The following is a 14,088-nucleotide window of genomic DNA, read 5'->3' as shown; positions in this document are numbered from 1 at the left end:
TTCAGAGACTTATTTTGCCTCCAGTTTTAACTTCTCTTGTTTTATTTTAACTAACTTTTGTCAAATGATAAAATACTTCATTTGGAGTCACCATACTAGTATTTCTATCCATGAGTTTTGAACTTTTTTAATAGTCAAAATTATCACTATTTATCTCATAGATAATTTCAGTGCCAATAAAAATAGGAAGACTGAGAAACATAAAAACATTCGTACCTCCTGTTAGCATTTGTGAACATTTGCAAATACATTTGTCATTGTCTGCATCCTTTGTGCTAAAATCATTTCCTGGTTGGCTTATACTACTTATTTTGCCTGCTGTCCCAGTAAGTCCTTTAAGGTAAATCCTGTAGAAGTGAGAAATGGAAAAACAATTATTACGTGGAAGTTGATGGTAGTTGTCTGCAAAATAATGATGGAATAATTTGCAATAAATATCCTGTTCAAATAGTTTAATTCTTTTCTGGCCAATGTCCTGCTGTAAGATGTTTTTCAGCACAATGTTTTTATATGAACAGAAATGGTCAGCACAATATTCTAATGATCATGTGTTTGTTCATGTCATATTAGAAGAAAACGAGAACAAGTAGATAGTAACTCTTACGATTTTTCATGTATTTATTAATACTGAAAGTACATTGTTGTACTTCAATGCAACAGCACATGCAATTTTTTTTATTAAGTTCAAAAGTTTATAACAAAACTGTTTTGATTCCTACTTTTGCTGTTAGGACAACACAGCAATTTAGCACGACAACCCCACATATATGAGGTAACAGCATTACCAAGAGTATTAATTTTGAGCTAGTAAATTATATTTTAGAAGTTTCTCAGTATTTCCCTTTCCACTTTCCTAATGACTTATCCTTTTCACATCATTCATAAATTTTAGTGTTAACTCACCACAAGTATTTCAGTTTGCTTCAATTCCCTGGCAGGGTAAGCTTTCAGTGAGGCTGCTGCTGTTGGGATCTGCTTGCACGGGTGCCAATGGAATCTCGATGGGGAGAAACACAGGGCACTGAACCGGGCAGGGCAATTACACAGCTATTCCTGTGTTACCTTGAATTGGAAGGACTTGAACCCTCTACGGTGACTGCATTTCTGTATCAAATAGCTTGTGCTTCTCAGAGGTATTCTATTTGTTTAAAGAGGAGATCTGACTCTCTGAGGAGAATTACCTTGTCCCTCAATCAGTCTTCATCTTGCAGGTAATTCTCTGCTTATGACAGAAGTTTTCTTTGGTAGTTTAACAAATTATTTTAACCCATTTTATATTCCCTATTTTAAAATGTAATAAATTAATTAATTTTTATTCATTTAGGATCAGTTCATTACAGATTTTCTTTAAAATGTCTTTAAAAAAATTACTGGTTTTCCTTAAGATGAGTTCAAAATTATGTAAGCCAATTTCTAACATATATTGTATTAAAGGTTCCAAGTATAATGTATGAGCCTAGGCTGGGTCTTCAAATATCATTTGAAGTCTAATATAAACATAGTATTATTTACTTATTAATAATAAATTTTTTTAGGTACAGTCTAGTATAACAGAAGATGAGAGGCCGTGGATAGAAATTGAAATGAGATGTTCTGACTGGATATCAGAAAAACTTTTTACCATGAGGAAAGAAAAGTAAGTTGTGCCCCCACCTTTGGAGGTTATCAAGACCCAAATGAAAAACCCTGAGCAACCTGGTTTGATGTCATAGTTTGAGATCAGGAAGTTTGATTCAAACAAAGTCCATTCTGATCTCAGTTTAATATGAAGAAATTTCAGTTTTATGGCCCAACTCATAATCTTTCCAGCATTCAGAATGTATTATTTTTTTTAATATAATGGATCACAGAATCATAGAATTGTTTAAGTTGGAAAGGACCTTAAAGATCATCTAGATCCAACCCCTTTGCCATGGGCAGGGACACCTTCCACTAGATCAGGCTGCTCAAAGCCCCATCCAACCTGGCCTTGAACACTGCCAGAGATGGGGCATGGAAGATGTTCTTAACTGAATACTTTCTTTGGTTTTTTCTTTTTCATAATGTTAAATATATTCTTTAAAGCACTCAGTTTTATGATGAATTCCTTGTTTGGTTGCATATTGTAATAAAATTGCTTTTACTATCTTAGTTTTCAGTAATTATATTTTAATATTGTAAATGGACAAGGGTAATCACCCATTTTGCAAAGGTTGCCTTTCTAAGTATTTTAAAGCATTACTTAAAAAAAAAAATCTCTGCTGTAGATTCTGACTGTTTCCAGATGAAAAAATATTTACTTTGGAGTTGAGACAACTAAATACTACCAAGGCATTAAGATCTAACGTTTTGTGGGGGACAGATGCCGATAGTTTTGAATTGCTTTGTTTGCATATAAGCCCTGAGTTGAAATAACAGCATCAGTTCTCTCAGGTGTCAGGTCGACTTTATTTACAACAAATAGTTGCTAGAGATCTTGGAGAAATTCATCTAAATGGAGACAATTTTTCTGTCCAGTCACCCAAAACTCCATGAATCCATAAGACTGTTACAAAGAAACATTTCATGGACCATGTAGTAGGAAAGCATCTGTTATACTGTGAAGTCTTTAGTTTCTTCTATAATAAATCTAACTATTTATTGCATTTACAGAGAGGCTGGTGAATGAACTATGAACTGCCCATATATTTCAGCTGTGGCTGATACTATTTCAAAATGTATAATGCTATGATACTATTTAAAGTGTATAATACTATGATAATATTTATATAAAGTATTTATCTAAAATTTGTATTATTTCTTATTTAAACCAAGAATTAAGAAGAAATTGTGAACCTTTACATTTTACAGGATTAGAGGATAAATAATAGGTCCATTAAATTGACAAGTTGTTGGTGAGTGAAATACACATTTACTCCATTTTCACAAGTAGGAGAGTTATTGAGAATCTAAGCCAGCAGGTCGTGGAAGGATAAGGCCACATCACCTCGGTGTGCTCTTTATGACAACAGAACAGTTCCTCGAAGTCACTGACAAGGAAAATCCTTGCAATATAATTCATCTTAGTCATCCACCTTCTGGAATTGTATTTATTGCAGGGAATCAGGATCTGATAGCAGCTGCAGACAGGTTCCTATTGTCCTAATGACTGTGCACTGTCACCCTCTGTATTGGCACATGTATCCTATCTTATTCCATACTATCTCATTATCTTTGCATTTTCTGTGTAATTGGAAAATAATAATGATTTGTATGAAATAAGGCCATGCATCTACACAGTTTAGAAAGATTACTATCAGAACTTTTTTTTATTTAGATCTGATTTTTCCTGCTTACCTGTATTTTTGTTCTTCACTTGCTAGAGAGAAGTGGTCATACAATGAATATGCCTCATTTCCTTCCCAGTCTTTCAGGTGTATTTTAAGAACATAACGCTTCTGATTAGTCAGTTGAGAAACAAACTCATTTCCCAGCCAGTACTCCCCAGCAGGATCACCAAATCCCTGTAATTCAAGTTGTATATTTAAATAGCTTTGTTTGGGTGGATTTTTTTCCTTTGAGTTTGAAATTATCACTTTATCAGTTTTTAAGTTTAATAGTTTTCAGCCTGTCAACTAAGAATTTTACTGTGTCCATGAGGGTTATTGATCTGTAATATTTCAAAAAATTGATTTCAGCAAGGACAACCTCAGGAATCTGAAACAGTGAATCAATATTACTTAGTAGATTTGGAGTAGTTTCTACTGTTGCCACTAGAAACACAAATATAAACAACTCAAAAATGTAGACATATGATGGAACAGTTGATTAAAGAAAACTAAGGTTTCTCTTTAAAAACAAATAACACACTTGCAAGTCTGCTTAGGCAAACAACTTACACTACTCTGACATTTTCTAAATGAGCATCTGAGGATAAATACAGCTTTTTAAAGTTGCTTACATTCTAAGGATGCTATTAATATACTTTTAGTATATTAGATTTCAAATAACAATAACAACTAATATTAAGGCTTCAGAGAACACTGTTTACCATCTTGTACTCTTTCCATGTCCGGTGGAAGTCCACACTGCCATCTTCTCGTTTCTGAATAACTGTCCAACCTCCTCCACCAGTTTCCATGTCACAGTAGGCCTACCAGAGTAAGCATGTAACAGTCTAAGTGCATGCATTTACAGTAAAACAAAACCAGAAATCATGTACTTTGCATAATTCTATATAGTGGCAAGTTGTGTGCAAAATATGAGTTAACCTAAAAATGCAGGTTTTCATAGCTTTCATATGAATCAGTTGTGGTTGTCCACAAAAAGATGTGATTCCTCAGTAAATATCACACTTAGCAGAATACCTTAACAAATTACACCTTTCACTTCTCTTTTTTGTGAGAGATCCATTCAAAAATCCCATGACTTGTCAGAGTATAGATACTGTTATATTCAGGCAATGAGCAAACTGAAATACATTTTTATTACCATAGTACATTCTTCAATGCCTTTGCAAATGATCTGACTCCAAAGTTAAATCTAAGTGTATTACCTGAAAGTTGTATCTTAAAGCCATGTTATTATACAGACTGCAATGAACATCTTCTGTGCTCGAACAAAAAAGTAACAACTATGCTTCCAAATATTCATAAATTACCTTTGAACTTACCAAGTTACTGCTAAAAATTTGAAAAGACTGACATGTAATAAGCAGTTCATTGAACTCAGTTTTAGAATACCCAATAAATGCATCCCTGGCACAGTAAAATTCAAGTTTATAGGTGACTTCTTCAATCAATCTCCCAGATTAAATTACTTTAGTGTCAGAGGTGAAAGGTAATACTGAAAGTGCCAATATACTGTGGAGGTGCTGATGGGAAAAAAAGCTTTTGAAAATGAATGGGAATTTTGGAGTGATGTTTGGGAGAAGTAGGGGATAAATTAAGAAGAAAATTTTGTGAATATTAGAATATCTAGTACAATTTTTCCTGAGAAAGGATTTCAAATTGTTGCATCTAATTCTGCTTTTCTGAAACTAACAGAACTTATAACTAGATGTGTGAAGTCAGTGGAGCTGAGCTGGTGTAAGACAGTACAGTGAAAGTCCAACTGAAGTCACTATCTATTTAAATTGCATGTTAGTATCAATACTATCTTTAAGAAAGATACTGAATTTCTTGTCAAAGTATTCCTGTTTGGAGAGTTCTCAGTTAATGCTTTCTCATTTGGAAGTTTAATTTTTTTGACCACTTTCTGCCAAGATACTGAAGTTCAGAGCCTTCTTCAGAATCACTTCACATCTTTGAAAACTTCTGAATTCTAGTTTGGGTATTAAACTACATTAACTTCTAATCTGTATTCTAGATCTTTCATCCATTAAGTCAAGTTGTGTCTTCTCATTTATAGTAGTATAGGCAAGATCTGACTTCTTACACTTTGATAGGATATTTCATCTGTAGAGTAATTAAATAAATAATTTTAAAATAAACTAGGCAAGTATTTCATTATGAATTTTGATGTTTCCTTCTTTGTTTAACAGTTCTCTCAGTAGTCTTACTTCTTGCCTAACTGCTGCTTGTCACAACATGCCTATAAAATTCCCCAAATTATGACTGGGTGACACTGAAGCTGTATGTCTTTTTCGTCATCTTCTATGGGTGACTGTCTTATCAGTGTTAGCAGTTAGCAGATTTGAGCTCTTTGAATTGTTAGACATGCTGGAAATTCATTGAAAAAGTATGACTTCAGAGAAGCCAGTTTCCTTTTGTCCTGTGGTAGTGTTATATGTGTCATTTTGGGAAGTGAAGTGTGCTCCTTACTAAGTTTTCAGTATAGTTGGCTCTTTTAGGGTATGTGTATTGCATGTATGTTGTACACACACATATATATTTATATAAATCAAACAGAGTATTTATAATTCAAGCGGTGTCATATATACACTTGAAAGGCATCAGACCTTTGAAGGGAAAGAAAGTCTTTAGAGCTGCAAATATCAAATATATTGGTGTTTCAATAGGCTGTAGCACACTGGAAATCCAAAGCCCATACTGTACTTTAAGCATGCAGTAGACTTTTTTAACATCAGAGAATCACAAGACATTCAGTTGGAGATTTTTAGGGAAGATAAAATAAATAAGGAAAAGAGTTGGATAAGGGATTACTTTTTAAAGTGTGTCTTGTGAATGGAATTTAATTGAAAGCAGCAACCTCATTTTATACTGATGTATGCAATTCCTTACACCTCAAAGCCTGTTTTTTGTTTGGCTTTACTAACATCTCAATTTAACGACTGGTAAAAATTTGATAATAGCATATAAATTAATTTAGTAAAAAAAAAAAATCCCTTCAAAGGAAAGTCTGAAGATAAGGTATTGTAAGTGAAGATCAATCTGTTTTAGAAGGCTAACTCATGATGTGTAATGTATATGTGAAAACTAATTTCCACAGAGGGCTATAGAGGGATACTAGGAAGGGGCTAAAGCAGATGCAGATACTTTTTTTAAACATCAAAACAAGTTAAAAATCTGATTTTACAATGATCAAATATCATTGGTTGTAGATAGTTGTTGACTCCGAAGCTTAACCCCACTTAAAAGAACAGTATAAGCAGCCAGATGGAGACTAGAACTGTTTCACCCTTCTCTGATATATGCAGTTTTTAACTATATACAGTGGAAGGCCATGTATCAATTTATTTGAGCCATGGGTTCAGTCTGATATTGCTATTGTAGATGTTAATTGATGGTTATTGAATGTTACATGCAATTTCCCTTATGCCTCTTGTCTAAATTTCAATTTAGTTGGAATTGATACTTTGAGAAATCAGTGCCTTTAAATAGCACTTTATTTTGTTCTAATGAGATTAAAATAGAAATAGTAAATGGTTCTGAATGTCTTTCATAAAATATTCCTGTTACAGGCAGTATCCATTTTTTTAAGTGAATGGTAAGACAACTAGCTTTAAGAGACATTATAGATCCTTGAGATAAATGCTGGGGTACTGCAAATTTGTTCCCAAAGAAAAAAGCAACTCACTAGGAACTGAAAAACATAATGAGAAATTGAAGAAGAGATGACCATAAAAATCTCATGTAGATTTTTCTTACCAGTAACAATTTTTAAAAGTATATGTAAATTTGGGAGTATAATTTTTCCACACCAAAATAATTTCATGTCAATCAAGTCTAAGTCTTTCACTTAACACTCATTACTAGAACAGAACTTTTCTGACCTTTCAACCTATTCTAGGTTTTATATTCAAAAGAAAGATATGTAACATTTCATAAAACTAGTAAAAATAGATACCAAGATTAGGCAGGCAGCAGGAGTCTTCAAATAGATGCCAAAAAGAATAAAGAGATTAGCCTCTCAAGTTACAACAAATTGGAACGGGCAGTTATTTGATGTATCTTGTGAACTGCTTCAGTACTTACAGTTCTAGCAGCTGTAGCACTGTAAGAAGATATTTGGGGTGTTTTCAGACCTACTTTGAGAATGTTAAGGCTCAGGCTGAGATATCAGTATAAAGAGCCACTGCAGTTTTTATACCAAAGCAAGTGCAATATCCACATCTTTGCAGTCACCCTGCTGGCTGTTGTCTGAACACTTTGGAGTTATTATGTTCAATGATTTTGTATTCTGCTATCTCTGTCTCCTAGAGATGTGACTAGATAAGAACTACAATGTAATTGGTTCATGAGGTTGCTGTATACATAAAACTATTGACTTTTCATAGTTTTGCCTCTGCCATTTTTCCTTGTGTCAGCAATATTTTGCTGTTTTTATTCAGTGTTTTTAAAAGGGCTTAGCTTTTGTCCTGGTGCAGAACAGGAAAGTTTGAAAATATTAATGGAATTAAATAATTGTTTTCCTCTCAGTTGTCATATGCAATTCCTTAGTTTTGGATTATGATGGGAGACAAGTTAGTAATGTGGGATCGGTTACAGATTACACAGAAGTTGTTTATAAGCCTGTTGGGAGGTCAGAAGGTGTTACAAGAGGAAAAGATGAAAACATAAACAGCAGTGCAGCACTTTTGGCAAATAAAAAAGGTCACTCTGTTTCCTGGTCTGAGTAGCCATCCACATCATAAACAGTTGAAAATGCTGTAACGTGTTGATTATCCCTAAACCTTCACTTCCCTTGACAACTCCTCTTATGCATTCATATTTGTACAAAAAAATCAGCATCAGGTTAAAACTTTTTAGTCTCTTATTTTCAGTGTCATACGGTAAGTAAAACATTCCCTATCTTTTTCTATCTGAAATGGACAGAATAAGATTTAAATTCTTTCATATTATTAAATGGCTGATTTAATACTAAGTGAAATTATTACATTTTAACTATGTTTTTTAACCTAGCAAGCTACCAAAATGGGTATTTACATAAAGTATTTTGAGCCTTCATATTCAAATGTAGAGCATTTAATATCTTATAGTCTAGGGAATTTGTACTTTTGTGCTTTTGAAAATGCAGTGTTAGTGTTTATGACATAAATTTTTCATTCTGTAATACATCATGCACTTGTGTCTGCTTTTAGAAAATATGCATGTTCTATATACTATATTTGACAGTAAAATTAAAACCAAAGATAAAAGCTTGAGACAAGTAATAGTAAGGGATCCAAGGAATGTAAAACTTCCTGAGATGTCTAACAAAGACTGCTGCATTCTATTACTCTAGAGATTCAGTAGCTTTCCTCTCCTTTAGATTTTAAAATTGTGATTGTAGATATCTATGCTATTAGATGCCATTCAGCTTCATGTGTAATAAAACACTTCATTGCATCTTATGTAACTAATTTTCTTTAGAAATGGATGTATTTAGACTAGATTATTCCAAAGGAAAACCAGCTTTTTTTTTTTTTCCCAAGAGAAGCAGACTCTTGAATAATTTCTCTAGAGCATATCTACAAAAAAATTGCAAGTTTTATCTGTTGTATTTTATAGATCTTACCCAAACAAATTGCTTATTTCCTTTAGCTGAGCACTTTGTAAGTGTAAAGATCACAGTCTGGCTTGGGCTAAATGAAGTTCTGGCACTTCAAAGGCTAGTCACCAGTGAACTTCATTTCTAAACCTTTGCTTGAGAAAAAAAATGCTTTCTCTATCTTCACCAATTCCTTTTCCACATTGCACCTCTTTTTTCACTGCTTTTTTACCTTTTTTGTTAATTTTTATGATGGAATAAAGTAGACCCTTAGGAATTCCATAAAATATTTCCTTCTCTTGTGTAAAGGAAATATCTACAGTAGAAATTAGAAAATAAAAACATCAGGAAATTATTTAGTGTTTGTCTAAGAAATATATTATTCATATGTCCCTTAGCCTCCTCAGCCTGCTATGCCTTCATCATCTGAGCCCCACTCCTCCGAATGCTCACTCCAGGTTTTTTGGTTCTTTATCCTCACAATCCACCTGGGACGTTTCTCCCTTTCAGATTCTATTGATTGTTTCAACTGAATTATACTGTCTGAAGCTTTATCATTTTATTTACTTCAGCAGATGGAACATCTCTGTGAGGCATCCAGGTTATCATCCACTGAGTGCCATTTTTAGCTCAAGGTCTCTTCTACAGAGGTATGAGATACTGCTTTAACTTAAATTGACATTGAAGTTCATTTCAGTTAAACACATAGGGGAAAAAATATCCATAGAGAAATTTAAACTGATCTAGTGAAACCACTGCAAACTCATCTGTTATAATAAGCAGTAGTAGTATTTTCCAGAGCAGTATTTTCCAGAAAAGTCCTCTCTGTTAGACAGTATCTAACTGTTAACCTAGTTGTTACACAAATGTCCTTAAAACTCTCTGTTACAAAGAACTGAAACCCATACATGAGTCCAGTACTAGTAGATTGCTTTCATGAGTATAAATCCATGAGTAATCTTCCATGCCCCTGACTTTACCTCCTTTTGCCACCTGAACAGCCTTGGGCATATGAAGGAGTTAAGAACTTAGAGGAGACAGGAGTCTGCTGATCATGCAGAGCAACTCTGTTGGAGTTACAGATTTTATAAAGAAATTACAGTATCTTATTGATTTAATTACATTAATTATGTGGAGGAAAAGAGTGGAATTCTGGCATGATGAAGCAAACAACAAAATGTTATTAATTTAACTGAGCCAAGATTTCACCTGAAGGACTTTTTCTTCCTGTGAGATACTCAGATCTAGGAGTGATGAAATGCTTATAAAAAAACTTGGTAAGTAGTAAACTTCATTGTTAACTAGCCTTTAAAATAGCATATTTGCCAGATCAAATAACTTTTAACATGCAGTATGCGGCTCTTTATAGTCATCCTACCTTCTTCTCTTGTGCAGTGTTTGAAACTGTTAAAGTGTAGATTCCACTTGTTGTCAGTCCAGATTTGAAAGCTTCAGCACAGTCTTTGAAGCTGATTTGCTCCTCTTTGGCTATGAAGTTGTTTTTAGCTGTTAAAAATACAATAGAAATTGAAGGCATTAAGAGGAGATGAATGAAAGTTACTAAGAATCATTTTATGGTCTAATTGGCTTAAAGCAGTTCCAAAAAAAAGTCTGACCCTGGAAGAAACAACAGATCAAGGTACTTATTATGTGTGTTGATACTTTGTATCATTTAGAGACATTATTCTGATAGGACTGTGGTTGTTTGATAGGTTGAAAAGTGCCAACACTTATTAATATGTTGAATGAGAAAACTCAAGGTATTGCATCTCATTCAGTTGAACAGTTTCTGCTTCCACTCATTGCCCTTGCTGGACTCCTACATGCATTACAACCTATGCATGCATTGACTACTATTACATACATAACTAAGTAGCAAATGATTATGTTAATAATGACTTTTGGCCAGTAGTCTAATATCGTGAAATGAGTTATGAAACCTTTTATAATGCAGCAGTCTGGTGGAACTACCCTTTCAAAGTTTTAAGCTATTTTTTTGCCCCTGCGCTGAGCAGAAACAACTTTGTATGTACCAAGCTGAAGCTTGGTAGCTCAGCCCAACTTACTAAAGAGACATACCTTCTGGAATTCATTTGTGTAAAAAATACATTTTCACATGTCTAAGCCTTCTTATTCAACAGAACAATCTAAGGCTCGTCTTTTTGTTCAGTTCTTTATTAACTATGGAGGTTGGAATTTCCTGGCATTTTGCCTGCTGACTGATATTTCATATTTGACCCTTTTGGGGTTGGTTCTGTGTATTTTCCCTTTTAATTTAATCTAACAATCACAGGCAGCTACTACAAAGGTTTAGCTGCCATACAAATACATGCTTATATTACAGTTGCTTATTATGTTCTTTTAAGCTTGCTTATTCATTATTTACCTGTTTAAGTGCTTTGCCTTAAATAGAAAAATAACACATTCAGTGTTTTAATTGCTTTTCCACACTCTATTGTTTGCATACTGTCTTAGAAGCTTTCCCTGCTAATTTTGTCTTTTTGGCAAACACTCATTATTTTTTCCACTCTGGGTTTAATGGTGCTGTAGCCAACATGACTTTGACTTGTTTACTTATTTGTGCACTAGCATAGCAGATAACATCAGCAGTTAAGGGAATAGCGTCAGTTATTAAGAAAAAAACTTGGAATTTACTTTGCTTAGAAAAACCTAAAATAACATATAGGACAATACTAAAAGTGAGGACTTCCAAACACCCTTTTCCTTATCTGTGATCCACCTTACAGTAACGTATCATAGACCACCTGTATTTTAAGTTGTAATGCAAACTTTTAAATATTTTTCCCAGTATTTAATTTTGAATCCTTTTTAGGGGTTCTGTATGCTTGTGTATCTTCAGCCCTGAGAACTTTACAGGCAAATGTGACAGATTCTAGGGTCTTTTAGAACAGCTTCTTAGTTTGTCCAGGTTCTGTATCAGACATGAAATTCGGGGCAGGGAATGTTTAAATCCTGTATAGCCATAACTTTCAGTTTATGGCTTGTGTGGGTTTTTTATGGAGCACATGAATCTGCATGAATCTGGAAGCTCTGCTTGGTGGCTATGATTTGTTGCAGGGTTATCAGGCATTTAGGGGTGAGATTATTGCCTATAAAGTTTTCTAGGCTGAGGGATTTTTAGGATGAATGAGGAAACCTTGGTGAAGAACTTTTGGGAGTACCTGCTGCCCTGGCTTGGTGCTTTCTTGTTTTGAGGGCTAAAAACTATGCCTGTGCTGATTCCTTTGCCTTTAGTAGCCACTATAATTCATCCTTTCTTTGTTAAACTCCATGTGCATAGAGCAATGAGAGGTGGCAGAAACAATCTCTGTGAGCCAGGAAGAAAAGTTGCAGGCCTACAATATGCAGTTTCACCTAGATATATGGTTAAGGGAGTGTATGTTGCCATGCATATGGATGCCATGTGAGATGAATGATACTTGACAGCTCTGTATTTTGTTGAACCACTGGAGAATTGGTTCAACAAAATAGAGAAGATAAGCAAACTAGAGAAGATAAACAAAATGTTGAAAAGAAATCACATAAACATGGCTGTTTCTCCCACTCCCCTAAAAAGTAGGTTAATTAACTCAGATGCAGAATTCAAGGCAAAGAAATACAGACTTTGTGAGAAGCAGAAGTGTGTCAGAACTAGTTGTAAGACTTTATAGGTACTAATGGACACAAATTAGGAAATAGCACTGAAATAATATAGGCATGTCTGCTTTAACTTACAGTTTGGTGTCGATATCATGGTAAGCAAGCTATGAACCGTCTCCATCAGATCGTGTTGCTGTTTTTGCAGAACTGAGTTGTTTACTGTAGCTGTAACTAACTGTTTTTCTAGTTCTTCTATAATAGAATTCTGTCTGGCTACTAGGACTTGAAGCTGATCTTTTTCATCTTTTATTGACTTCAGCTGAAGCATGTGCTTGTCTTCCATCTCAAGAACTCTTTTTTCTAGAAAGCTAAATAAAAGATTACAGTTAGGCTCTCCAGAAACAATTCTGAGCTGATGTCAAGGGAATCAAGCCTGCTATATAAATTTTTTTCTTCATAAACACTCGACTTCATTCTCTGATGCTATGCATGCAGTAGACAACTAAATGAAAGTTTAGTTTGATACATATGCTGTCATTTATTATATAAGCGCACAAATAACATTATCTATTACAGTGTGTATTGCAGGCTTTAAAAGTATAATAATTGGGTGTTTGATAATTCAACATTCTTAAAGGAAAGATAAGTGACTGAGTTCTCATGGGTTTACCCTATTAAAAGATGAAACTTATTTGAAGATGTAACTATGAACTTTCCAAATATCCTATAATTATAATAAAATATATACTTAACATAAATGCCATAAATGTTATGGCATTAGGACAGGGAAATGTACAAATAGTTACCTGAAGATGTGTTACCTTTCTCCAGTTTTGGAGCTGGTATTATTAGGGAACTGCCTGGGAACATTATTTCTCTGCTAATTGTTCTGATATAGACTCTGAGAAAGCTGATGTTAAAAGATGCATAGCCAGAAGAGAGAAGTTCACCTAAAATCCATCGCTGTTACTGAAAAAAATAATCCTGACCCTTATATATAATTATGTTTCAAGTGGACTAGCTCAATGCAGATTGTATTTTGTTAGGTGAGAAACAATGCTTTTGTGTTTTATATGGATGTTACAAGGGTAGTCTATAGTCTGACGAGTTCAACACCAAAAAACATGACCTTTTAAAAATCAGTATTTCCTTTGCTTTCCATTTGATAAGGATGCTTGTTTTTCTTAAGCTGCTAGATTAAACCTTTAGGGAACGTATATAAATGTAGTAGAGTAGTGAACAAAAATGTCAAAACATGTCTCCTGGGTTTCTTAAGCTAATTCTTTCAAAGAAAAAGCACTTTGCACATATGGTTCTCATTGAAAAACTTGCTTTGAAGGAGAAAACTTACTGTTATTGCTGCTTTTATATTTCTCTAAAAGCAATAATAGTAAACTATTTATTGCCAAAAGTAAAATAAGACTGTGGTGATATGGAAATGAAACTAGCTGAAAAAAGGTATGAGCCTTTGGACCACAGCCAAGTACAGAAAAGGATAGGAGTAATAGTTGTATATTGGTCAATTTCGAAACATTGACTCTTAAGGAACATTGAATATGATTAGTGTTTTATTTTTCTCACTACATTAGATAAAAATTG

At 33.9% G+C, this 14,088-nt stretch overlaps 2 protein-coding genes across 3 annotated transcripts in view; one reads left to right on the top strand and one right to left on the bottom strand.

Moving 5' to 3' along the window:
- MCPH1 (microcephalin 1) overlaps window positions 1-14,088 on the top strand; it is a 124,995-nt gene that overhangs the window by 50,709 nt on the left and 60,198 nt on the right. The window lies entirely within an intron of this gene.
- Window positions 1-14,088, bottom strand: part of ANGPT2 (angiopoietin 2) — a 42,431-nt gene that overhangs the window by 3,255 nt on the left and 25,088 nt on the right. For both annotated transcript variants that reach the window (XM_008637652.2, XM_017739292.1), the window contains 5 exons: window positions 12,625-12,857; window positions 10,268-10,395; window positions 4,010-4,111; window positions 3,316-3,482; window positions 217-347 (listed from right to left, as the gene is read on the bottom strand). In XM_008637652.2, the coding sequence (XP_008635874.1) occupies window positions 217-347; window positions 3,316-3,482; window positions 4,010-4,111; window positions 10,268-10,395; window positions 12,625-12,857 (761 nt within the window). The remainder of the gene's footprint in view (window positions 1-216; window positions 348-3,315; window positions 3,483-4,009; window positions 4,112-10,267; window positions 10,396-12,624; window positions 12,858-14,088) is intronic.

This window comes from Corvus brachyrhynchos, unplaced genomic scaffold (genome assembly GCF_000691975.1).
Source record: "Corvus brachyrhynchos isolate BGI_N302 unplaced genomic scaffold, ASM69197v1 scaffold136, whole genome shotgun sequence".
Taxonomy (NCBI): domain Eukaryota; kingdom Metazoa; phylum Chordata; class Aves; order Passeriformes; family Corvidae; genus Corvus; species Corvus brachyrhynchos.
The sequence above is the reverse complement of the archived record's forward strand: the minus strand, read 5'-3'. Positions and strand labels throughout refer to the sequence as shown.